Source organism: Elgaria multicarinata, chromosome 7, assembly GCF_023053635.1.
Source record: "Elgaria multicarinata webbii isolate HBS135686 ecotype San Diego chromosome 7, rElgMul1.1.pri, whole genome shotgun sequence".
NCBI lineage: Eukaryota > Metazoa > Chordata > Lepidosauria > Squamata > Anguidae > Elgaria > Elgaria multicarinata.
The window spans coordinates 110,455,338-110,483,278 of NC_086177.1; the positions used below are offsets into that span (position 1 = coordinate 110,455,338).

General features: G+C 45.1%; 1 protein-coding gene across 2 annotated transcripts in view; it reads right to left on the reverse strand.

Moving 5' to 3' along the window:
- TSNARE1 (t-SNARE domain containing 1) overlaps window positions 1-27,941 on the reverse strand; it is a 504,015-nt gene that overhangs the window by 22,807 nt on the left and 453,267 nt on the right. For both annotated transcript variants that reach the window (XM_063131213.1, XM_063131212.1), the window contains exon 12: window positions 1,078-1,196. In XM_063131213.1, the coding sequence (XP_062987283.1) occupies window positions 1,101-1,196 (96 nt within the window). In that variant the 3' untranslated portion in view covers window positions 1,078-1,100. The remainder of the gene's footprint in view (window positions 1-1,077; window positions 1,197-27,941) is intronic.

The following is a 27,941-nucleotide window of genomic DNA, read 5'->3' on the forward strand; positions in this document are numbered from 1 at the left end:
GGCCACATGCACGTTGTTCACTTCCTCTTTTGAAAGAGGAAGTCATGAGGGACAATAGCGCGGGCGGAGAAGCGACAGTAGGGAAACACGATTTCCCCTGTGTGATGGCGCTCAATGGTTACTTTGGAACCGTGCTTCATTCTCTACCTCAGGGTTGGCAACCCTTGGCCTAATTTTGAATGCTTTCTGCAAGGGATCCATAGAGACCTCTGTGAAAAGTGATCGTTCCTTTCACTGGCTACTCACTGAGTGGGGAGGAAGAGGAAGAGAGAGAGAGAGAGAGAGAGAGAGAGAGAGAGAGAGAGAGAGAGAGAGAATGGGAGGCCCCAATCACTTCTGGCTCTGGACCCACCCTTGACTGGCATATGGCCTGCATGGAAAAAAAGAGTTATCCACCCTCACACTACAGCCAAAGGGAGGGGAGAAGCTAAATGTACCATGATACAGTGCAGACACTGGAGGACTTTTCAACTTGGAATGTGTTTTTATTTGCTTCCTTCTCTATATTTGGAGAGGGCTCGTAGTAGTAGGGGAAGGGCAGGGTGACCGTATGAAAAGGAGGACAGAGCTCCTGTATCTTTAACAGTTGTATTGAAAAGGGAATTTGTATGCATGCAGCACCTGGCGAAATTCCCTCGTCATCACAACAGCTCAAGCTGCAGGAGCCAGAGGCAGAAGAGGGCAGGGCTCCTGCAGCTTTAACTGTTGTGATGAAGAGGGAATTTCGCCAGGTGCTGCATGCATGCGAAGGACACCTGCTGAAATTCCCTTTTCTATACAACTGTTAAAGCTACAGGAGCCCTGCCCTCCTTTCCATAGGGTCACCATAGGGAAAGGGGCTAGAAGCTCCAGGTGGAAGCTAACCTCCCATCTGCTTAATTGAGTGAAGACAGACTGTACAGTTGCAATACGTTTCATCCCCCCTTCTCAGAGGTCTCTGGACCTCCCCACTGCCACATCTTCCATATCAACCAGTGAAGGCTCTGCTGCTCTGACCATCAACAGCTTTGCAGAGTCATCCATTGCTCTCTGCTTTTACATCCATCCTGCAGTGAAGGTTCCAGGAGAAGAGCCTACCTGTGGAAACCTGGTGGGTGGGGTTACTTCTTGACGGAAACCGCAATGATTATGATGAAGACCAGCAGGACCGCCAGGCCAGCAGAGATGACGCAGCACTTCACCCTCCGAGCTCGTCGCTGAAACGGATAAAGAGAGGAAACCAGAATAAAGGCATTGTCCTCTGGTGGCAGTACTGGCTTAGCACTAGACGGCAAGTAATGTATTCCGGGTTGCACAGGTCATATCCCACCGCTGGTACCAACTAAGAACTGCTTTGCATGTTCAGAGATGTGGGGGAAATTGGATGCTCCACAGGTGAGCCATTGGGAAAGCACGTCTCTTGACTTGTGGGCTAAGGGCAAATCCCCCTCCCCCTTTGAACATCGCCCAGAAGCACAAAGTAACAGAAGTGTGAATCTCTCAATCGTCCACCTTTTTACTTCGTCTGTGTGAAGTCCTCCTTAGAAACGTTTGCTCCCATTATCCCTACGGTAGGCGAGTTAAAGGCTTGTGTGAATTTCTCTCTCTAATAAATGCTATTCATAGGTTCAGCGGCATTAATAGGTTCAGCGCCCTGCCTCAGTTTGTGTTTGCTTGCCGGCAAAAGTTGGAAAAAGAAAGAAGAAAAGTCACAACAAGGTGTTGCCTATGGTCCGTTCCCCCCCTCCCCCCAAATCTCACATTTAAACTGCACTGCACTGTGCATTTCACGTGCGCTTTATGAGATGGTCATGTAGTCCACAATCATTTGTGATAAAGGAGACAAGACAGTGGGGTGTGTTGAAAGAGAACTGGACAAGGTGACCTTTGAAAGGATGTACAAATTGTAATGCGTTGTCCAAATCTGCCGACCTTTAAGGTAAAGCTTCCTTAAAATGTAACAATGAATTTGCGATTAAATATCACTGCTTCGGTGGCAGAGCTAGGAAAGGCCAATAATGTGATTAACTACTTTATTTTTGATGGGGAGGTACTTATTTAAATCACAAATAAGCAGCCGGCTTCTTTAAAACGACGTTCAGATAGATCAAAAGGCTCGATGTGAACTCTGGAATCCGGCAGAGTTTTGGATGGATTAACAAACATTAGCATATTTCATATTGGAAGCCTGCAACATCGGTAGTGAGCCCATTTCAGTTTTTGGGGTCTGAAGAAAATGGACGAAGCCGAGCAAGGGAAGTAGAGACCCTTGGGCAGGCGAGAAACATGGCGTCAGAGGAGCGAAGAGCACGAGCGGGGCAATAGTGTGAGATGAGAGAGGAGAGATAGGAAGGAGCTAGACCGTGAAAAGCTTTGTAGGTCAACAGGAGAAGTTTATATTGGATTCTGAAGTGAATTGGAAGCCAATGAAGAGATTTCAGAAGTGGAGTAACATGGTCAGAGCGGCGAGCCAAGAACATGATCTTAGCAGCAAGTGGTGAACAGAAACCAACGGACTGATGTGAGAAGAAGGAAGGCCAGTGAGAAGAAGGTTGCAGTAGTCCAACCGAGAAATAACTAATGCATGAACAAAAGTCTTGGCAGAAGAGACAAACAAAAATGATTGAATCCTAGCAATATTATACAGGATTATAGGGATGTCACAGGTTCCTGACAGAGTCCAGGAGTCCGACGGACTTCCCTGTGCCTGCCCCTCTGGAACTAGCTCAACGGATGTAGCGTGTTTGTGGGTCCATGCTTCGAGTCCCTGCACAGCCCAACAAGCATCCAGCAGCCATCCTCCCTGATCCAAAGTCTCCAGTGCTGCACACAATAGAGGCTCTAGAAATTAGTTATTTCTCTGTTGTGTCAACGGCAGCTGTAAAGGCCCCATTTATGCAACGAGGAAATACATAATTTCCGGAGCCTCCATTGTTCCCCAAGACTGGGGAAATCACATGGTTTCCCCCCTCTCTACTCTAATGGTGGCCACCACCATTAGTGTGGAGGGGAAAAACACACAACTTCCCCAGCCTTGGGGAAATCACATTTTTCTCCCCCGCCACTGCTGATGGGGCCCTTAAAGGCACTGTTTATAGGGCCATTGAGTAAGAGGGCCTTTAAGGCCCCGATTACCATGGGGGTTGGACAGAAAAGTTCAATTTTGCTGGCTACGCCATTAGATAACATTTTCAACAAATTTCCTCGGTAGACGGAATCTTCCCCGCTTTAGCCTATGCAGGAAATTTGCACAAATAAGAAAGTTTTTGCACATTTTGAGACAGCTGTGCAAACTCGGGGAAGTTTGCACAAATCTCGCGTCCGATCACTGCTCGATTGGTGCAATTTTCCCATTTGCGTAAAGTGAGCAGCAATTACAAACAGGAATCTGGCCCAAGAAGAACGGAGAATCCTGGCAATCTCGAACAATGCACATTTTGCCCATCCCTAGGTGCATTTTAAAGTGTGACTTTTTAAAACACACACACACACACACATTTTCCAAACATGGCCACAAGCTCTGGAATCCGGAAGCATTTTCTCCAAAATTGTACTTCTGTTCCTGGTTTTCACCAAGGCAAGTTATGATAATTTGCAAACTGAAATGAAATTATTGAACATCCCTAATGGGCCCAGATGCTAAAGTGTAGTGATGCCCTTTATGTCCTTTACTGTATCCTAAAAGAATACTCATGGGAGAAGAACTGATGCTGATTAAGGTCCATTTAATGTGGCAATTCAGTTTCCAATAGAGACCCAGCAATCTGTGGGTTGTATCAAATATGAATCCTACTTAAAGTAGACCATTGAAACTAGGGCTGTGCTCCGCTCCGATTTGGATCATGAATCCCGAGCGGAGCGACTTGACCCACCTCCTCCAAAGGCGGATCCGAATTGGGTCAGGGGAGCTGCGGATCGAGGCGAAGCGGTTCACCTCCATCTGGAGCTCTGAACGTAGGTAAGTGGGGGGGAGGGGGGTCACCTGGCACCACCGCCACTGCAGTCCATGTGACGATGGCGGCAGAGCCAGGTAAGAAGGCAGGGGGGCTTACCTGTGTCCATCGTGGTCTGGCGCAGGCTTCAACTGAGGCCTGGGCCTCAGTTGAAGCCTGCGCCAGACCACGATGGAGGCAGGTAAGGGGGGGGGGCTTACCTGGCTCCGCTGCTGCAGTCTGTGTGATGACGGTGGCGGAGCCAGGTAAGGGGGGAGGGGGGAGGGAGGCTTATTTGCCCCCCATTTTGTCCCCCCTTCCCCACTTACCTGCCTCCGCCGTCCGCTGCAAAGGCAAGTAAGTAGGGAAGGGGGGAATCTCGATCCGCCCCTCTGGATCTCGCTCCACGGAGCAGAGCGGGGGATGGTCGGATTGACCCAAAGTGGTTTGGGCCCGATCCGAAAGTTCCGGATCGGGCCACGAAGCGGTTCGGGGGGGTGTGTGTGTCCGTGCACAGCCCTAATTGAAACCAATTGGACTTGTTAGACCAGCCTGTAACACACAAGAATTAACTGATTGTTTATGTGAGCCTCAAGTTAAATCATTTTCTTTTCTAGTTTCAACATGCCTCAGGGTGATCTCGGGATACAGGCAATTAAGTTTTGAGCCTGTGAATTAGTTGAAGAGGAAACTTTTCCTCTTTCATCTCAACAAGATACTTCAGTTATCCACTTACTTGAAGAAGAAGAAAAAAAATGAGGACAAGCCGACCCAAAGTGCTTACCAAAATAAGCGGATTACAGCTAAAGAGAAGCTTTAATGACATAAAGAAGCTAGCACTAAACGATGATCTAAAATAAAATAAAAATATATAAAAATATTAATATGGTAAGTATGAGGGATGTGACAACCCAACGGGATGCATGTGATACCTACATAAGATTTCTCACATGGAACTCAAGATTTATATGTAAGTAGCTGTCGTAGTTGCAAGAAGAAAGAGATATGAAGTTGTCACCTCCAGTAAGCCTCTGAGCGGAACACCAATCCAGTTTCTGGGACCAGTCTTATAATCTTCTCAATCATGTAATTGAACTAAGACAGAGGAACAATAATGTGGGAATGGAGCCACACTTGCACTGTGGTCGTTGTTTCGCAAACCAGAGAAAACCAACATTTTGGTTTCAGGATACATGAAGTAATAAACTCAGAGCTGATGCATGTACCTCTTGTGCTCACCAGTTTCTTTCCCTTGCATCCAATGAGACTTCTTCTTCAAGGCAGTCACATGATTCATTCCCTACATGCAGAGTTGAGACTGTCACCCAAAATGGCAGAACTTGCTCCTGTAGAATGAACCAGCTGGCTGCCAATTAGTTTCCGGGCGAAGTATAAAGTGCTGGTTAGCACCTTTAAAGCCCTACATGGTTTGGGTCCAGGCTACCTGCGGGATCACCTTCTCTCGTGCAATCTGCCCCGCACGCTCAAGTCCTCTGGGAAGAATCTACTTCAGTCAGTCAAAGGTAGGCTGACAAGTATTACCCAGCGGACCTTCTCTTCTGCTGCTCCCAGACTGTGGAATGGCCCGCCGGAGGAGACTCGTCAACTTGACAGTCTATTAGCATTCAAGAAAGCTATCAAGACAGATCTCTTCTGGCAGGCTATCCAGGGGAATTTTAGGATGTTTTTAGAATGTTTTAACAATGATTGATAACTGGCAAATAGAGGGAGAAAACGTGGAGGCAGTGACAGACTTTGTACTTCTGGGCGCAAAGATTACCGCAGACGCTGACTGCAGCCAGGAAATCAGAAGACGTTGACTTCTTGGGAGGAGAGCAATGACAAATCTTGATAAAATAGTTAAGAGCAGAGACACCACACTGACAACAAAGGTCCGCATAGTTAAAGCAATGGTATTCCCCGTAGTAACCTATGGCTGCGAGAGCTGGACCATAAGGAAGGCTGAGCGAAGGAAGATAGATGCTTTTGAACTGTGCTGTTGGAGGAAAATTCTGAGAGTGCCGTGGACTGCAAGAAGATCAAACCAGTCCATACTCCAGGAAATAAAGCCAGACTGCTCACTTGAAGGAATGGTGTTAAAGGCAAAACTGAAGTACTTTGGCCACATAATGAGAAGACAGGATGCCCTGGAGAAGAGGCAGATGCTAGGGAAAGTGGAAGGCAAAAGGAAGAGGGGCCGACCAAGGGCAAGATGGATGGATGATATTCTGGAGGTGACAGACTTGACTTTGGGGGAGTTAGGGGTGGCGACAGCCGACAGAAATCTCTGGCGTGGGCTGGTCCATGAAGTCACGAAGAGTCGGAAGCGACTGAACGAATAAACAACAACAAATTATGTTCTTAATTCAGTTTTACGTATTTTATATTTACTGTTGTTCCCCGCCTCGATCAAAATGGAGAGGTGGGTAAGAGATAATAATAATGATGAGAATATTAATAATATATGATCTCTTTGCTACAAACAAAGATATTTTTTCCCTGCTTAAAGAGCAAAACGGGGCTTCTGCTTTTGCAGATAAGTAGCAACGGGCTTGTGAACAATGTTTGTGGACCTTTGTGTGTGGGTGAAGGCCAGGAAAGTGCAGCTCAATATGCAAGAGATCAGAAGGTGCTTTGAATTGAACCGATGTGAAGTAGCTTGTTCTGTGCTTATTTGAACTGTACGTAGGAACTGTACATAGGAACATATAGAAAGTAGACTGAAATTACCCAGGTGCACCATTGCTCTGATGCTGTATAGCTTCTTTCTCCCAAGGCTTGGGAGCATCACTGCATTCAGCCGCCCTAGGGCTTCAAACACCTTCCCCCACTTCTTTTGTTCTATACGAACAGCACTTGGTGTCCTGGACTTGGACTAAAAAATGCCTGTTTTGACAGAAAAAAAGTCCTACAACTCCCAGGATGCTGGAATTTGTAGGATCCCCCACTCCACTGTCTAAACATGCATAGGATTGCATCTTTAACTGTTACAAACTACAACAAGAGTTTCAGCAATGACGATGGTCTTCAGAAAGGATGTCATTGTTATTTTTGGCTGGCGGGATATGGCCAATGGTAAGGTGATCACATGGAAAGGAGGGCAGGGCTCCTGTATTTTTCACAGTTGTGGGAAAAGGGAATTTCAGCAAGCGTCAGTTGTATGCATGCAGCACCTGGTGACATTCGCTCTTCATCGTAAGAGTAAAAGCTGCAGGAGTCCTGCCCTCTTTTATTATTATTATTATTATTATTATTATTATTATTATTATTATTATTATTAATTTATTTATATAGCACCATCAATGTACATGGTGCTGTACAGAGTAAAACAGTAAATAGCAAGACCCTGCCGCATAGGCTTACAATCTAATAAAATCATAGTAGAACAATAAGGAGGGGAAGAGAATGCAAACAGGCACAGGGTAGGGTAAAACTAACAGTATAAAGTCCGAACAACATCAAGTTTTAAAAGCTTTAGGAAAAAGAAAAGTTTTTAGCTGAGCTTTAAAAGCTGCGATTGAACTTGTAGTTCTCAAATGTTCTGGAAGAGCGTTCCAGGCTCTTTTGTATCTGGTCACTCACACCAGGTGCTGCGTGCATACAGATGACACCTGCTGAAATTCCCTTTTCTATACAACTATTAAAGATACAGGAGCCCGGTCCTCCTTTCCATATGGTCACCCTGCCAATGGTTAAATTCCAAAAATTGAGGTATGCTATGGGACTATGACACCAGGTGTGATTTGGTTTATGTATTTATTCATTTGTTTTATCGCTTGATTGATTTTACTATTATGCAACGCTTACTCATTCGTTTCAAGTTTCAAATAGCCCTAGCAAATACTCTTCCATAGAGGAAGTAAAATTTGTTGAGGGGGAAAAAAAACACCACAAGTAATAAAATCTGCAAAGATGAAGGCACTGGGGTATCCCCTATGCAGCTCCCCAGTGCTGTGAATTAATTAAACAATGATATTAGCTGGGCTTTCACGTCTGACACTTGGCAGCTGACATTAATTGGGCCACAATCAAGATAGTAATTCAGGTTAATTGGATTCCCACTGTCAGAAGAGATCAGCTTGCTTGAATGTGCTGCTGTCATTTAAGAATAATGAATCATGGACAGCTCTATTGGACAGACTTGCTTGACAGCTGATGGCCTGGCCCAGCTGGTGGATCGCTGTGGGCAGGCAGAGGAAGAAGTCTGGCACTGTTCCTGGTTAAAAGGGAATGTGGGGCAGGGGGGAATCCTTTCGTTAGTCTCTGGGATCCAAGGATGCCACGCCAAGTGTTGACATGTCATCACTGGAAGCCTGTTTCACACTCTCTTGTGCCAGAGACAGAAAGAGACTCCAGATTTCTCAAGGCAGCTGCTTTGAAGGAGGTTGCACTGCATCATCAAAGTGGGTTGTACCATCCCGCCCTCTTGGCACATGGGAATGGCTTACAGGTCAGAGGACCTGTCGGTCAAGTGGCTTTGAATAGGTTTTAAATGCTGGTGCAAAGCTGAAAAAGTTTGGCTAGGTTTCATCTCTTGATGCAACACCTGGCCTCCCTTCTGCTTTGCATTCCATTTCTGCTTGGGACTTTGAAAGCACTCTGCACATGGACGCTTTGTGCACATGGACGCTTTAGATATCTAAGAACTGTGCCATGAAAAGTACTTTGAGGCTTTTCATAGACTTGGACTTGCATTTTTTTATTATTACATTTCTCTGGGTGGTTCATAAAAATTAAAACCATAATAAAACCCCCAACAGTTTAAAAACACAAATACAAAATACAGTATAAAAAGCACAACCAGGATAAAACCACACAACAAAAATCGATATAAGATTAAAATACAGAGTTAAAACAGTAAAATTTAATTTAAGTTAAAATTAAGTGTTAAAATACTGAGAGAATAAAAAGGTCTTCAGCTGGCGATGAAAGAAGTACAGTGTAGGCGCCAGGCTTTTAAAACTCAACTAAAACTTTTCTTTTTCCTAAAGCTTTTAAAACTTGATGTTGTGCAGACTTCTACTGTTACTTTCTACTGTTAGTTTTTCCCTACCCTGTGCCTGCTTACCCTACCCTGTACCTGTTTGCATTCTCTTCCCCTCCTTATTGTTTTACTATGATTTTATTAGATTGTAAGCCTATGCGGCAGGGTCTTGCTATTTATTGTTTTACTCTGTACAGCACCATGTACACTGATGGTGCTATATAAATAATAATAATAATAATAATAATAATAATAATAATAATAATAATAACAGGCAGACCTCTCTGGGGAGCTCATTCCACAGCCGGGTGCCACAGCGGAGAAAGCCCTCCTCCTATTAGCCACCTGCCTCACTTCCTTTGGCAGAGGTTCACAGAGAAAGGCCCCTGTAGATGATCTTAAGTGCATTTACTGTGGATTGTCTGTGCATGGCCAGACTCAGGTGGCAAGGAGTTGCCAGTCCTTAGCAGAAGGATGGGACTCTCGTGCCTGAAGTTTAGCCGTCCCTAAAGTCATGGTAACCAGGGTCATCTCAGTTGTAGCAGGCTGAGATTGACAAGTGTGTTAACTATCTTCTCTGCCTGGCTCTGGTGGCTCAGAGCAACCATTCTCTGGGACTTTGTTTTAGGAGATTGGTCATGTCCCTTGAGGTGCTAGCGTGTGCAGCATCTGGAGAAGCTCAAATTGGATGGTGGTGAACCCTAAACATACACCCTTCCGAGAGTTTGTCTTAAAGGTCGTATCAGAAAAGGAGCCTAAAGCTTTCTAACCATCGTTCTGCTTTAAGTGTGTTTTGGAGACTGGGGCCATAGCTAGACCTAAGGTTTATCCCTGGATTGTCCAGGAGTCAAACCTGTTCATCTAGGTGACACACAGGGGATCCAGTGCTCAGGCAGGGGTGGACCCTGGATGATCCCAGGATAAACCTTAGGTCTAGCTGTAGACTCTTGTTAGACCCTGCCGGATAAGCCGGCAGGGAGGCGGGGTGATGGCGCGCTAACTTTAGCGCGTGCCGCCCCGCCTCCTAGACGGCCGACGTGCAGGGACTGCGGAAGCCCTGTAGCATCGGCCTTTTTTGTTGTTGTTGTTAAAGAGGCCACGTGCGCCACGAAGACTCCGGAGAAGGTAGGTGGGTTTTTTTTTAATTAAGCCCCGCCCATCCGCTCCTGATCCCCTCCCATGCCTCCTGCCCACTCTTTCCCTGTCCTCCCTCCCTGTCCCCGTCCCCTGTGTCGCCCTCCCGTGTCGCCCTCCTGTGTCATCCCGTGTCGCCCTCCCATGTCATCCCATGTCGCCCTCCCGAGTCATCACGTGTCGCCCTCCGCCATCCCGTGTCGCCCTCTGCCATCTCCCTCTCCTGCTGGTCCGGCCTTCCCGCCCCATGTCCCCCCCCGGGATCTCCCCGGCCCGATGGGCACAGCGCTCGTATGAGCGCTGTGCCCAGTCCGTGGCTTTCCCCGGCTACTCGCGAGTAAGCGAGTAGCTCCAAAAAGCCACGGACCTTGCTAGACGTTCCGCAGTCCTGGCCTCAGGCTGGGGCTGCGGAAAAGGCGCACCATAAGCGACTTCACTTATGGCGCGTTAAGGGAGGTCTGAGCACGGCTTGACCCCGGATTCCCCTGTGCGTCATCTGGACGCACAGCAGGGAAACCGGGCCTCAAAGCACGCTAAGGCCTCGTCTAGCAAGGCTCTCAGTCTCTCTTCATAGGGCTTTGTTTCACCCCATCTCGATCACAACCTCTGTGTCTCATTTGCTCCCAGGCCAAGATTACTGTCCTCTCTGTGTAACCATTAAGCCTGTCGACCTCAATAAAAGAAGTCTCACTGATGTGAGTGTCTCGTGTCAGCTTGCCAGCACGTGTGAATGCCAGAGGGAACAGGCAGGAACACAACACCTACAGGTGTTTTATTTCAGCAGCATCCTTAAAACAGAGCTCAAAATTTGCTTTAAGAGAAACTTGGGGCTCATCTACACCAAGCAGGATATTCCACTATGAAAGCAGTATATAAAAAGCAGGAGCCACACCAAGCAGGATATAGGGGCATGAAAGTGGTATATGGTATGTGCCAATGGGCCCCAGCAGTTGTCAGTGCACTTCAATACCGCTATAAAGCAGTCGTGTGGCTCCTGCCTTTTATATACCGCTTTCATAGTGCAATTTTCCTGCATTGAGCAGGGGGTTGGACTCGGTGGCCTTGTAGGCCCCTTCCAACTCTGCTATTCTATGATTCTATGATTCAATATCCCCTTGATAGCAACTATAGCTTATTCCAGTGAATGCAAGCCTGCTATTCTTAGGTTCACCTTTTGGCATCCTCTAATTGTTGATGGTTTTTATTCATGATTTATCTGGTGTTTCACCGAATTGTTTATTTTTGTTGTTGTTTTAGTGTAACAAAGAATGATTTTTTAAATATATATATATATATGTATATATATATATTACAAGCTCCCTTCGGAGCTAATATTGCTGGAAAGGCCGGATGTAAATGTTTCAGGTAAATAAATGTGATTTGTGACTAGGGCTATTGGAGAAATTTGTTTGGTTTGCATTTTAATGCAAATTTATCTTATTTGCACTTCCCAAACCAATGAAACACACTTATATACTGCAATATTCATACTTCTTCAAAGTTTGCGATGCAGTTCTCCAACGGAAAAATGCACAGAACAATGAGTAAGTTAGAGGGAAGTCCACACAAACGCGGCTACAGTCATGAAAATAAAATTCAAACCCCATGGTATTAGGGGAAACTGCTTCAGGGGGGAAAGTATTTGTATTAGGCAAAATTGCTTACAGAGATGTTTATATAAGGCAAAATTGTGTACGCAGAAGTGTATATTAGGTGCAATGCACATGAAAATGTGCACATTGAGAGCCAGTGTGCTGTAGTGGTTGGAGTGTTGGGCTGGTCCTTGGGACAATCCATCTTCTAGTCCCCACTCAGCCATGGAAACCCACTGGGTGTCTTTGGGCCAGTCACAGACTCTCAGCCCAACCTACCTCACAGGGTTGTTGTGAGGATAAAATGGAGAGGAGAAACTGATAAAAACCAAAATGGACAAATGTATTAATTGGTCATGCATGGGGTCCTTGCTGGGGTTTGGTAATCCAGGTTTTGCTGCCCAATTGGAAATCTATTTCTTTTTTAAAGAGGTCAGAACACAGGGCTAGTATGTGTTCAGCTTGGTGGGCTACAGGTTGTACATGACTTGTTCTAACCAGTGATGGAGTAAACGTTGATGAAGGACATTCATGAAGGATAGGTTTCTCGATAGCTATTAGCCCTTGATGACTGGATGGAATCTCCAAGCTGATATATCCTGAGTCAGAAAACTGGTCCATCTAACTCAGTATTGTCGACACTGCCTGACGGCAGCTCTCCAAGATTTTAGACAAGAGTGTTTCTCACCCCTAACTAGAGGACACAGGGATTGAACCTGGGGCATCTTATATACAAAGCAAAGCATGAGCTTTATCACTGACCTATGGCCCTTCCTGATTCACTCTTAGCCAGTAGCAGTGGCATCAAAGAGAACTCACGGTAGAGTTTCAGAAGGTTTGGACTACAATTCCTGACCGCTGTCTGGGACACACAGGAAAGGATAGTATTGTGCAAAATTGTGACTGAATCCACCTGAAAAGAATCCAGGGAAGAGTGTTGCCATCATAAAAGCCAACGCTAGTTGAAGATGAGGCAGTTTGGAGATGAGAAATGGCCTCGTTGGAAGTCCACACCCACGACCCCCTTCTGCCATTTGCACTACGTTGCAACATCTGTTCCCTCCTGCTTCAAACAACTTGGAGGTTATATGAATAATACAAAGAGCTGCTATTCTTACAGCATTGCTCCATTCGTTACTGCTGGTGCCAGCGCAGGGCATTCAGTCCGTGCGAACAGTCTGGGCAGGGCTCCATAGATCATACCCCCTTTCCCCCCTTGCCAGTTTGTATTCTTTCTTCACAAAGAAACTTTCAATTATTTCTTTGCTCAGGAAAACGATCCAGATGGCTGGGCTCATGAGATACTGGCTGTTTCTTTATACGTCGTTATTTTACACAATGTATCTTGCTGGCATTGTATAGTGTCCAATCCGATGGTCCCTAGAAGTTCATCCCAGGGGGTCCTAGGGTTGATCAGACCTCACCGTCTGAAGATGGGTGGAAGGTGGTTATCAAACAAAACACTGCGAAATATTAGATTGTAAGCCTATGCGGCAGGGTCTTGCTATTTACTGTTTACTCTGTACAGCACCATGTACATTGATGGTGCTATATAAATAAATAAATAAATAAATAAATAAATAAATAAATAAATAAATAATAATAATAAAGAACATCAACAACACATAGATCACCCAGTAATCATTTTTAAAAATCCCATAATATTAAAATTGCTAACCAGAGAACAATAAGAATGATTCTTAAAACCACCAAGGGAGAGCCTTAATCAAAGTAAATTGAAAGAGAACTCAGTAAAAGTTGAAATAAATCGTCATAGTTTAACCAGCTGAATGAAACAATGGATTGTCAGGGCATGATGGATCTTGCGCTTGGAGTATTCCAGAAGGTGAGTTCTACTACAGAAAAAGTCCTGCTCCTGATAGCTGACCTCCATGCCTTATGTAGAGCAAGGAATCAGAAGCAAGGCCTCAGAAGTTGAACAAAGCCACGTAGGAAGGCACATGTGGAAGAAGGTGGTGTTTAACCTTAATCATTTTAGGCCAGTGGCAAATGTCCCTTTCCTGGGCAAGTTCCTTAAGCATGTAGTTGCCAACCAGTTCCAAACACGCTTGGATGAGACTGATGGTTTAGACCCATTTCAGCTGGGGTTCAGGCTGGGTTTTGGCATGAAAACAGCCTTGGTCACCTGTTATGATGATTTATGTTGGGTGAGAGATAGGAGAGTGTGACTTTGTTGATTTTCCTTGATCTCTCAGTGGCTTTCAATATCATCAACTATGGTACCCTTCTGGGACAATTGTCTGAGTTAGGAGTGGGAGGTATTGCATTGCAGTGATGTTGGTCCTACTTGCATGGCCAGCTCCAGCAGGTCGTGCTTGTGAATATTGCTCAACCCTGTGGATTCTCAAGTGTGGGTTTCCACAGGGGTCAGTTTTGTCCCCCATGCTATTCAACATCTACATAAAACCACTGGGTGGAGTCATCCAGAGTTTTGGAGTGCATTGTCCGCAGTATGTTGACAACATGCAGCTGTATTTCTCCTTCTCATATTCATCAGGTGAGGCTGTGGGTGTGCTGAACCGGTGCTTGGCTGTGACAATGGAGTGGATGAGGGCTAATAAACCAAAATTCAATCCAGACAGGACTGAGATACTGTTAGTGGGTGGTTCCTCTGACTGGATGGAGGGTGTTCAACATGTTTTGGGTGGTGTTGCACTCGCTCTGAAGGAACAGGTTCATAGCTTGTCTCTCCTGCAGCCATCTTTGTAACTTGAGGCTCAGGTGGCCTCAGTGCCATGGAGTGTCTTCTACAAACTTTGGTTGATGGCCCAGCTATACACATATCTGGACAGGGATAACCTGGCTTCAATTGTCTATGCTCTGGTAACCTCCAACTTAGATTACTGCAATGGTCTCTACTTGGGGCTACCTTTGAAGATGGTTGAGAACCTGCAGCTCATGCAAAATGTCACAGCCAGATGGATACCAGGGACAACATAGATCCAGGTTCTAGTCCCCTAGGGTGACCATATTTGGGAAACCAAAAAAGAGGACACCTAGTGTGTGTGGGGGGGAAGCAGCTTTCTGAGTCCTGCAGAAAGTACGTTATTCCCCCGCCACCTTAAAGAACCCGATTGGAATGGAGGAGGGGAAAGGATTTCATTCTGCACCGCCACCATCCACTCCAATGGGGGCCTTTTCTATAATGTCCACGAATGACCCACTTTCCCCTTTAAGACCTCAATTGGAGCTCGGGGTGGGGGAATGACGTGCCTCAAGAAAGCATGTCATTCCCTCCTGCCATGCTAATAGCAGCCTTAAAGAGGAAGGTGTGTCATTCCAGGACATTATTGAAAATTATAGAAAATCCCCCCTGACACCATGGAAAGAACAAAAACCAGGACAAATCCGGGGAAATCCTGACAGTTGGTCACCCTATAGTCCCCACTCAACCTGGGTGACTTTGGGCCAGTCACAGACTCTCAGCCCGAGCTATCTCATAGGATTGTTATTGTGAAGCTAAAATGGAGAGGATTATGTATACCACCTTGGGTTCCTTATGGAGGAAAAAAGGTGGGATATAAATGTAGTAAATAAATAAATAATAAATAAATAATACATAGTTCAAGATCATATTACCTGATGAAGCTCCTCTCCTGGCTTGGACCATCCCATACACTACGTTCATCATCTAACGCCCTCCTCCAGATGTCTCCTCCAAAAGAGGCTCAGAAGGCAGCCACAAGGGACGGGGCCTTCCCTGTCATTCCCCCCTCCCATTATGATGTGCTCTCCCCGAAGAGGCCCACCTGACACCAACATTGTTCTCTTTTCTGTGTCAGGTTAAGACCTCCTTCTTCTCTCAGGCATTTGGCAGCACATGATGGGGTTGTTTAGTAGGTCTGGGATACTTCTTATTTTTGACGGTTTAAAATTGTTTTAGATACATGTGTGTCTCCGTGCGTGTTGTTTATTTAGACGTTTAGACGTAAATGTATTTTTAATGGGTATTAAATCTTTGTAAACCACCCAGAGAACTTCGGCTATTGGGTGGTATAGAAATTTAAATAATAATAATAATAATAATAATAATAATAATAATAATAATAATAATTTGTATCCTGCCTTTTGCCCAATGCTGGGCCTCAAGGCGTCATTACAATATTTAAAACGTATACATTTAAAACCTATGAATAGAAATTGACAAAAGTTAAAAATATATTAAATATGCTGCCGGCTGGAATCTAGGTTTGCTCCAGCTGCTTTTACAGCTTCGGAGCCTCCAGCACTGTTAGAAACACTTATAACAGCTGAACTGACACGTCGATCCACGACCCATATATGTAAGTATTTAGTAGCAGCAGTAAGTAAATATGATACCCATAGTTTAAGACTGGATTGGAATAGAGAATTGGAGTGTCCTATCTTGCCTAACCAATGGACGGTTGCCCTAGCATCTGTATCTGAAGCTTCTATGGCTCTCAGGTTACATCTTATTCAGCATTTTTTGTTTGTTTCGGGTCTATTGGACTCCACAACGCCTTTTCAATGAGGTTTTGTCTAACTTGCACAATTGTTGGAGAGGTCATGCATGCATCTAATGCTTCTTTAACTCACTTTCTGGGAGGAGGTTATAATAAGAATGAACTTTGTACTCAAACAATCTATAATATGGAACGATGTCCATGTCCTCCTAAACTACCTACCAGCTTCTTGGAAGTTCATAGAATCATAGAATAGCAGAGTTGGAAGGGGCCTACAAGGCCATCGAGTCCAACCCCCTGCTCAACGCAGGAATCCACCCTAAAGCATCCCTGACAGATTGTTATCCAGCTGCCTCTTGAATGACTCTAGTGTGGGAGAGCCCACAACCTCCCTAGGTAATTGATTCCATTGTCATACTGCTCTAACAGTCAGGAAGTTTTTCCTGATGTCCAGCTGGAATCTGGCTTCCTTTAATTTGAGCCCGTTCTTCCGTGTCCTGTACTCTGGGAGGATCAAGAAGAGATCCTGGCCCTCCTCTGTGTGACAACCTTTTAAGTATTTGAAGAGTGCTATCATGTCTCCCCTCAATCTTCTCTTCTCCAGGCTAACACATGGTTAACACATGGTCAGCACAGATGGATCTTCAGACCCTTTTGGCAGCCAAAAGACTTATACTATCACATTGGAAGGACAAATCCACACTTCCCATAATGCAATGGACTGAGGGCTTAATAACATTATCAACTTTAGAACGGGTATAAAGGAAGCCAGATTCTGTCTGGACATCAGGAAAAACTTCCTGACTGTTAGAGCAGTACAACAATGGAATCAGTTACCTAGGGAGGTTGTGGGCTCTCCCACCCTAGAGGCGTTCAAGAGGCAGCTGGACAACCATCTGTCAGGGATGCTTTAGGGTGGATTCCTGCATTGAGCAGGGGGTTGGACTCGATGGCCTTGTAGGCCCCTTCCAACTCTGCTATTCTATGATTTCTATGATTCTATGATAGATGCAACTTGCAAGTGGATAAATACATGGATATCTGGTCTGCTTTTCTTGAAACCTTTGTATAACTTTCTCCTTTTTTTTTAAAGGTACACATTTTTATTTATTATTTATTTATTTACTGGATTTTTATACCACCCAATAACCAAAGCTCTCTGGGTGGTTCACAAATATTAAAACATGGTGGAAATGACGATAATCCTATATATGCCATGTATGGCGTGTTTTTCCCTTTCATTTTCACAATGTATTTTCTGTTCTGTTTTGTTGATATTCACAATAATAATAATAATAATAATAATAATAATAATAATATGTTCCAATATTAAAACATTAAAACATTTGAAATACACAACCATTTTAAAAGTCCTTGGCATAGACGGAGGTCTAGATTATTTACCAAAGGCCCGCTGGAACAAAAATGGTTTTGCCTGCCTCCAAAAACAGATCAAGGAAGGATCCAGGCCTAATCTACACCAAGCAGGATATTGCACCATGAAAGTGGTGTGAAAGCAGTATATAAAAGGCAGGAGCCACACCAAGCAGGATTTAAACTATGAAAGTAGTATGAAAGTGGTATATATGGTTTGTGTCAATGGGCCCCAACAGTGGTCAGTGCACTTCAATACTGCTACAAAGCAGTAGTGTGGCTCATGCTTTTTATATACCGCTTTCATAGTGCAATATCCTGCTTGGTGTAGATTAGGCCCCAGTCTAGCTTTCCTGGGAAGAGAGTTCCAGAGCACTGGAGCAGCCACTGAGAAGGCCCTCTCTGGCGTGCCCACCAGGCATGCCTGTGATGGTGGTGGGAGTGAGATAAGGGCTTCTCCTGAAGATCTCAAAACACAGGCAATGAAATTGAAGGTGCTCCAGTCCCAAGCCACTTAGGGTTTTGAAGGTTAATACAATTACTTTGAATTGAGCCTGGAAACACATCAACAAACAGTGAAAATCAGACAAAATATGTACCAGGGTCTGGTCAGCACCCTTAACACAGCTTCTAGCACTCCTTGCAGTTTCTGAACATCTGTTCTGAAGACCCGTGTAGAGCACACCAGGAGGTACAAATGATGGTGGATGATCTAACTTCATTAGGAAAAGTCAAAGTTGGCAGACCAGCCAGTGAGATTAAAAAAAAAAAAGTGCTCCTGCCACTGATGCCACCTGCACGTCTAAGAAGTGACCAGGTCACGGAACACCCCAAAAATGACAGACCTGATATTTAGGGGCTGGGCAGCCCTATCAAAACCAGAATGCACACTGAAATCTAGAGATCTGTGAATCAGCAAAACTGCAGCTCATCTAAGTTCTCCAAGTTCCATTTCGAAGCTTGTTCGAACTCGAATCCATAGCAGATTGTGAGCTTTTCTTCTTCTTCTTTACACATGAAACTCTATACATATTTTCATCCCTTTTCTCCAAATATATACATCAACTCTACTGCCTCATTAGGATCAGATGTAAATGAGAGATAGATCTGAGTAACATCGGGATACTGATGACTCTACAGCCCAAATCTCTGGATTTCTTCACCCTGGGGGACGTGATAGAATTCTGCAGAACCCTGTGGCCCCCCAGCAGACCCTTCTGAGTTCTCTCTCTCTCAGAATCATAGAATCATAGAATAGCAGAGTTGGAAGGGGCCTACAAGGCCATCGAGTCCAACCCCCTGCTCAATGCAGGAATCCACCCTAAAGCATCCCTGACAGAAGGTTGTCCAGCTGCCTCTTGAAGGCCTCTAGTGTGGGAGAGCCCACCACCTCCCTAGGTAACTGATTCCATTGTCGCACTGCTCTAACAGTCAGGAAGTTTTTCCTGATGTCCAGCTGGAATCTGGCTTCCTTTAACTTGAGCCCGTTATTCCGTGTCCTGCACTCTGGGAGGATCGAGAAGAGATCCTGGCCCTCCTCTGTGTGAAAACCTTTGAAGTATTTAAAGAGTGCTCTCATGTCTCCCCTCAATCTTCTCTTCTCCAGGCTAAACATGCCCAGTTCTTTCAGTCTCTCTTCATAGGGCTTTGTTTCCAGACCCCTGATCATCCTGGTTGCCCTCCTCTGAACACGCTCCAGCTTGTCTGTGTCCTTCTTGAATTGTGGAGCCCAGAACTGGACGCAATACTCTAGATGAGGCCTAACCAGGGCCGAATAGAGAGGAACCAGTACCTCACGTGATTTGGAAGCTATAATTCTATTAATGCAGCCCAAAATAGCATTTGCCTTTCTTGCAGCCATATCGCACTGTTGGCTCATATTCAGGTTGCGATCTACAACAATTCCAAGATCCTTCTCATTTGTAGTAAAGCCCCCTCAACACAGTGTCCTCAGTCCACATCCTTTGAGACAATCCAGAAGGAAACAGTGTTCATAAGTATTGAATGCCACCGAGAAGTCCAGGAGAACCAACACAGTTGCACTCCCTCATCCATCGCTTGGCAGAAGCTGTGGTGTTACTAGGATGACAAAGGCAATTTCTGTCCCAAAATGGAAATGATCTGGATAATATGTTTTCATCCCTGGAGTTACCCACTAGAGTTGAGTGTAGGTAGCGCTTGGAAAAGATGGCAATGAGATGTTAGCTAGCCTCCAGAAAGCCAAATGTCCCATATGAGGGTTCACTGTGTGAGTTAAAATTATGGGCAAAATTTAGAACAGGTTAAACATGTTGCAAGACAAATTCCTTTTGATTCCTTTCAGAATTCTATCCCCCACCCCCAAATCAGTCAGAGAAGCACTTGCCCTGAGAGGAAGGGCTGCATTCAGAAGCAAGGCACGGAGGCTGAAAAAGAAAGAGACAAAGGAGATTTCCGTACCGCTCAGTTGCTGTACTTCCCCTGGCGAAAAGCCCGATTTCCGAATGGATTTATCAAAAACGTATTTTCTATGTAAATATATTCACAAAATATGGCACTTTAGATACAACTATTTGTACATGTTTAGACTGCATTTCAGATCGATTATTCAGATACATATACCTCCAATTTAGAAAGATATGCTTGAATTGCGTTTATTTCGTAAGTGCTGTTGTCTCTGATGGCACTGCGTTGTTGTTGTTATTGTTTTAGGTGGATGACAAATGTTATAATTTTTACAAATGGGTACCCATTCCGCTAAGAAAGGGGAAGAATGTAAAAATCATGGCTTACAGTGTAAACTCAGAGACACTTACCAAGGGAATGATGCTTCAAGGGGGAATATATTTGCTCTAAAATCAGGAGAATTGTTTGGTGATGACGTGTGCCTCTTTACAGATACACACATTAAGAAATTATTATTATTATTATTATTATTATTATTATTATTATTATTATTATTATTCCTTCTAGCCCAGTCTCTTCCCTCAAGGGGGCAATTAAAAATGCAAGGCAAGCGAGGCCGTGCACTAACGCAGCCCCGGAATTGCCTGATCTGCTCAGTGTATGCAAAATGACACTCCGCAAATGTTCCGAGTGCAGGGTCATGTTGCAACAGAGAAGGACAACACAATTTGGGTGGGAGGACAAATGACACCCCCATCCCACCTTCTATTAATTGCACCCCCACTGCTCCGAAAAAAAGTTGCAAGACAAACTCCCTTTGTTTCCTTTCAAAGTCCTATCCCACCCAAAGAAGGTCAGGGAAGCAGATGCCCTAAGAACATCCCTACCAATGGCACCGTCATCGCTAGGAAGCCTGTGCTCTGCTGCGCTTGACCCTCCCTGTCCACCATCTTTGGCAATTTCCACTAGATGGGCTTTTCTAATAAGGGCACATTGGAAGGGGTGGTGGAAGGAGGCTGGAGGAAGCCCTGGATATCTTGTATCCTGACCTCTCCAGTCTCCTCTCCACCCCACCCACTGGAACACCCCCTTTTGTCCTCCGAGATTGCTTGTCTGACTTTGGAGGGCAGCCTGCACAGTTCCTTCTGCCCCAGCTGCGAGGAGGTGGGGGAAAGAGGGGGCGGATTTCCAACTCCCCCTTCCCAAGTCAGAGTATCGTCTCCAACTTCGGAAGGGTTTTCCCCAAAAAATCCGATGGTTCCTGGGACGTTCGCCCAGGATAGCATTCTAAGGCCTTAGCTAGGCCTAAGGTTTATCCCGGGGTCGTCCCTGCCTGCTCCTGGGATCCCCTGTGTGTCATTTACATGAACAGGGATGACCCTGGGACAATCCTGGGATAAACCTTAGGTCTAGCTAAGGCCTAATTCAGCCTTCCAGATGTGCTGGACTACAAGCCCCATCATTCTCATCCATCAAGGCTCACACTGACTGGAAATGATGGGGTTTGCAGTCCAGCACATCTGGAAGTCAGCAGCTTGGGGAAGTGTGAACAGTTGTAATACATATCCATCGGATAAGACAGTATTATTCATTTTATCCTCCATATTGCAGACTGCGGGACTAAAGCCGCCTTGTGAGTTCATGGCTTCTAAGCAGGATGCTCATGTACTGTAAAGTACTTTCCAAGGACAATCAAAATGGGAAAAAAAAACGGCCACAGAAAGAGACGAGTGACCTGCTGTTCTCGGCTCAGGCAAGTTACAAAGGGGAAAAAAGAAAAATGGCACACCGGGTCACTGTCAAATGAACTCTGCGTTCTTCAAGTGAAAGAGATAGATGTATCGCTACGATTATCTAACTGCCTTTCCGATACCGTAGTGCCTTTGGGATTGCATAGTGGAGGGCATAGTGACAGTCCATTATAACAAAGTACTTTTACTAATTGAGGTGTACAGATATATAAGGGTGGGTGGGTGTGTTTTTCCTCAGCTATTTTAAATCATTCATCCCTGATATTAATAACTTGCAAGCAGGAATTTTAAAGAAATGCTTTAGCTTCATTCTGACCATTCTTTTGTTAGTTAGCATACCATAGATCACCAGAGAGTATAAACAAGGCATGGGAGAATGCTAAAAACCTTATAGCTGCTTCGATTTAATTAAACATGGAGAACCAAGTACTACTATTATGTGGCAACTTTGTCTGTTTTTGTTTGTATTTTATGCTTTTGATGGTTTTAAATTTTGTATATTTGTTTTTAATGTTCACTGTTTTTAACTTTTGTAAACCGCCCAGAGAGCTTTGGCTATGGGGTGATATATAAATGTAATAAATAATAATAATAAATAATAGCAGAGACGAGATTTGAACTGAGAGGACTTCCAGGTTTGAAGCTCCGTCTCTTAACTTCAATGCTTTAGTGGCTCAAAATGACTGGCCAAGAAGTTGGCTTAAATCAGCCCTCCTTGACTTGCTGCCCATCAGATGTTTTGGACTTCAACTCCCATCAGGCCCAGCCAGTTCAAAATAGGGATGAATGAGAAATTTGTTTGAGTTAATTTTTTATCAGGATTTACCAGTTCACACCTTCCAGATTGAACATGGACATAGATACAATCTGTGGTCGACGTCCCTACATTTCCAGACTAGCCGCACGATTCACGGATGGTAAATAAGCATTTGAAAGGTCGCCATCTGAGTTGGACTCGAGTCAGAACAAACTTCAAGATGGAATCCCGAGGACTCCAATTTTGCTGATTCCCACATCGCTTTGGGAGGCCACCAGGTGGGAATCTACACTGATGTTATTCTAACGTTTTGAATAGGTTACTGTGACGCACAGCATCACGTGACCCTGGGTCTCCAACGTTGTAAATGAGTTGTACTTACAGGTTCTATTTCTTAGTTGCAGCACGGCTACTGATCCATGTGCCTCCTTCTGCTGGTAATTTTCCTCTTCCTCTTCTCTGAGAGTAGCAGAGCTGCTGGGTTTGCTCCACCCACTTCCTGTTCTCCTTCCTTCGCCCCGCTTGCTATCTTATCTGCTACAGCAGATCAATCACACCAGCGTTATACTGTGCAATCACTGACAATTGCATGCAAAGGACTCAGAAGTCTTCCACCTTAGAATCTGCTTTTATTGTGAAGTACTCCCCTGCATCCTGCCTTAATTGTGCTCCTTTTGCAAAAGATTCGCCCGAGCTGCTGCTGTGGGCGGCAGGATTTTAAACAAATGCTTACATCTGCATAAGCTTTATAGATAAAGACACCAAAATTGGCACAGTAATTCAAATACCAAATTTGAATCAAATTGGGTCATCGTTTGATTTTTTTTTAATATTTCACCCGCCTCTTTGCAAAGGAGCTGAGGAGCGCGCAAAGGATCGCTGTAGCTCCATGCAGGAAAATTAACAAGGGTCTCTGCTCCCAGTCCAAAACTCATGACCAGCAGGGCTTAAATGGTGTGTTTGAAATAATCTCAACAGCTGGGGCTGCTGCTAAAACTTTTCAGTTCGGTCACCCATCCAAACCCTGACCAGACCCAGCCCATCTTAGCTTCGGCACAGTGGCTGGCTCCTATGCATTCAGGCTATTCCCTAGGACTTCTGTTAAAATGTTTTGAGAGGGAGTTTGTGTGTGCTTATGATTATGCACTGCTGGCTAGGAACGAGGCAGGAAGTGGGCAGAGCAAACTGAACAGCTCTGCTTACTCTCAGAGAAGTGGAAGAATGGAAAGGATTTAACCATGTGCCCTGAAGTACCGTTGCAGCTAAACGTAAGTCACGCTAGCGTGCCCCGTGATACAGAGAACCGATACAGAGAACCACGTTAGAAAGGGACACTAGCAACGTTATAAGACTAGTGTAGATCCGGCCCAGGTTAAGAAAGAACGGTCAAAATAAATGGTGCACCCAATAGATCATTTCAAAATATCAGACTGTAAAGACAGTGGATGTTCAAAAGTCTATCTGCCACTACCACCTATGCCACGGTCTCAATGCTGATGGAGCTTTCTGGATCTACTCTAGCATAAAAATATATATTAAAAATGTAGTTGTGAGATATAGATTTAATGCCAGTTTTGCCCCAGAGTGCTGGATCTCTGGGAAAAGCTGCATTTGCTGAAATTCGCCCTTCTACATAGTTGTGAATAATTGAATGGAAGACCTTTCACATAATGAGTCTCGCAATCCTACCTGCACCTGTCAAACTGGCAAAGCCACAGGGCTCTCCTACACCCGCACAGGCACGCACGGTACAGCAATACTAGAATCATGGCTTAGCAACTCAATACCCCACGCACACATCTTCTGCAGTTAAAGGATGGGCAGGCTGGAGCGTTATTTATAACATTGACTGGCACACTGTTTATTGCAGTTCCAGGGATGCATCCTTAAATACAATAAATGATGATCAAAAGCAACCTTTAGAGAGAAAAAGCACCTGCAGGGAGAGGTGGGAAACACGTCTGACATCGCTGACAGAGTGAAAATTAGACAGGAGCGAGATGTCCGTAACCTTTGAATTGGGAATCTCTCTGACAAGCGGGAACTGCTGTCTGCACAATAAAAAGGTGGGTGGGGAGGCGAGAGAGTTTTTTTGGCAAGCAAGGCATGTTCCGTCAATTCCCTCCCCCCCCCCCATTTTTTTTGCTGCCAGGGAACTATTTAGCAACAAGCCACGAGGACACCTGGCAGATGTCACTTGTATTAGTTTCCATGTTGGGACGAATCTAGGGATGGGTGAAAACTGCCATAAATATATTTGTGCGGCTAACTCTGCCTTCCTGTAATTGTGTCGGTACATGGTCAAGACAGTTATCTGCAAAAGCCCAGAGACACACTGAGTGATTTTGCAATGCAGACCCGGATCACCATCGTGCATCATCATCATCATCATCATCATCATCATCATCATCATCACTCTTTTCTGGCTTGAGGTGGTTTTTCTAGACGGACATGACAGGCTTTGCCAAGTTGTTAGAAACGCGATTTGAAATAAAGATTCAAGGACAATGGTGAAAGCACTCTGTTCCTTTTATTGATACAGAATTGCAAGTCTGGGTGCTCTAGCAAAGTAGGCACACCCTCCAAGCACATGTCAAGACATCTTATACCTTACACCCGGCCGAAGAGGTCCCTCCCCGTCTCGTTATTGGTCAGAGACTTGTGGGGTTACAGCCTATCCCGGCACGCAGCTTTGTCCCGCCTTTGATCACTTGCTTTTTCATTTCATTTAATATTCCACCCACCCCTATTTACTTATGTCCAAATATGGGTTTGAATGGTCTGGGCCTACCCACTTTATTGCTCTTGATCATCCCTCCACCCATCAGGTAACCACAAAATCACAAGTTAAGAAACAACAGATGTATGTTTCAGTTTTGTCACTTCTTCTGACCACTAGTCTAACCACAAGTTCCGTATTATTCTCTTTTACTTCAACTGAATAGTCTAACGGCTAAAACACCTGTCTGAGCAGTTTCCTGTCCCTTAACCATCTTTCAGTAAAGATAACAGTACTTTAGCCTGGCTGCTATTCAGCTACATATTTTTAATTATATTATATTTGATATATATATATTTTAGCATAGCATTAATGAAAAAGTAACATATCTCTTTATTTCTCACAAAGTCATGCTGTCTTTTACTGATTCAAGAATTTCCTGACTATTGAACATGTTTTAAATATGACGGTTTTCTGGATATTATTATTATTATTATTGTTATCTGCAACCAACTTGATTGGAAATTGTCAACTCAAAACAACTCCCTAAGCCAGACGTGAACAAAAGAACATCAGAAGAGCCCTGCTGGATCAGCCCAAGGGTCCATCTAGTCCAGCATTGTCTTCCCACAGTGGTCAACCAGGGGCCTTGCTAGACCTATCTGATAATCCGGTGGGGAGTCGGGGTGAGGCCGCGCTGCAGCTAGCGCGGGCCGTCGCCCCTAGCTAGATGTAACACGCGACGGGGTAAGGGAAAGCCCCGTCGCGTCGGCCATTTTTTTTAATCTTAAAGGGGCCATGTGCGCAGGAGCACACCAACGGAAAAGTAAGTCTTTTTAAAAAATAAATAAATAAAGGGTTCCTTGCTCCCCCTGCCCCCGATTCCCCCCCCCCCGCAATGTCTGATGCCCCCCTGCCCGCTGCTCTAACAGTCAGGACGTTTTTCCGGATGTCCAGCTGGAATCTGGCTTCCTGTAACTTGAGCCCATTATTCCGTGTCCTGCACTCTGGGAGGATCGAGAAGAGATCCTGGCCCTCCTCTGTATGACAACCTTTCAAGGATTGGAAGAGTGCTAGCATGTCTCCCCACAGTCTTCTCTTCTCCAGGCTAAACATGCCCAGTTCTTTCTGTCCCTCTTCATAGGGCTTTGTTATCCTGGTTGTGCTTTTATACTGTATTGTGTATTTGTGTTTTTAACCTGTTGGTTGTTTTATTATGGTTTTAATTTTTGTGAACCCCTGCTGTTCTTAACAGACAACGAACTAAATAAAATGCTCCCCCATTTGCATTGTCCAAATTCAGTAGGTATTCCTAGCTCTGAAAGGACCATGTTGAACCTGCCGGTTGTATAGCCATGAAAGATGAGGAGCATGGCCAAACCAAAGGCGTGGCAGCCCTAAATCATCCCCACAAACATGCATTAATACTGGATTTAAACCATAACTTTTAAAGAGCTAGGCACACAAAAGCCTTTGCCTTTTGTGATTTGGAGGTATAGCTTCAAAATCACGTGAGGTACTGGTTCCTCTCTATTCGGCCCTGGTTAGGCCACATCTAGAGTATTGCATCCAGTTCTGGGCTCCACAATTCAAGAAGAACGCAGACAAACTGGAGCGTGTTCAGAGGAGGGCAACCAGGATGATCAGGGGTCTGGAAACAAAGCCCTATGAAGAGAGACTGAAAGAACTGGGCATGTTTAGCCTGGAGAAGAGAAGATTGAGAGGAGACATGATAGCACTCTTCAAATACTTAAAAGGTTGTCACACAGAGGAGGGCCAGGATCTCTTCTCGGTCCTCCCAGAGTGCAGGACACAGAATAACGGGCTCAAGATAAAGGAAGCCAGATTCCATCTGGACATCAGGAAAAACTTCCTGATTGTTAGAGCAGTACGACAATGGAATTTGTTACCTGGGGAGGTTGTGGGCTCTCTCACACTAGAGGCCTTCAAGAGGCAGCTGGGCAGCCATCTGTCAGGGATGCTTTCGGATGGATTCCTGCATTGAGCAGGGGGTTGGACTCGATGGCCTTGTAGGCCCCTTCCAACTCTGCTATTCTATGATTCTATGATTCTATGGACAACGCTGCTACATTTCAATTTTGTTGATCTCCACTGCGTTCCATCCAGTTTAGGATGAAATTTGTGGATTTGGGGAAGCTCCTATCAAAAAGTAAACTGAACCCAGTAAACAGCACATCTCTGTTTGGGAGGTGACCTCATGCCCTTTACTGCTCTCTCTTGCACGGAGCGCATGCTCGGAGGAGCATCGCCACGCGGTTTTCCAACAGCGCTCTCCTGAAACGGCACAAGCGATCCATCGTTCGCTCATCACAAGAGCAAAACAGGCTTCTTGGGGAGAGAGAGGTGCCCTCCCCTTCACAACGAAGTCATTTCTTCCCAATTAGAGTGTTTCACTTGAAAAAGAAAAGAAAGCGTAATAAGGTGAAGCTGAGATAAGAAGATTGGTAATTTTCAGCGGTATGGGTGGGGGATTGATGCGTTTTAAGCTCCCTGACTACTATCTTCGTGCGCACAGTCTTCTGCTCTTGATGAATGGTTCTTTTGAACGCCCCTTCGCCTGTTTCCACTGCATAATGAATTCTGTCACTCTCAACCAGGCTCCCGAGCTGCAAGCGGCGGGAGGGAGTTTGCATGCCGATTACACAAAAGGCGCCGTCAGCTCCAATTACAATGGAGACCTCATTGGTGTGCAGAAATTCTAAGGCACTTATGAGCTCAGACTCTTTCATGGAAGCCGGCAGTACATGACGCTGTCACTGTTTGACAGGGCTTAGCGCAAGGGCCCGGGACGGCGGGCGAGGCGGGGTGCGCGCCGGGCAGATGTGAGGCTGACAGAAAACAGCTGCAAATCCCCTCGCGGATGGAAAG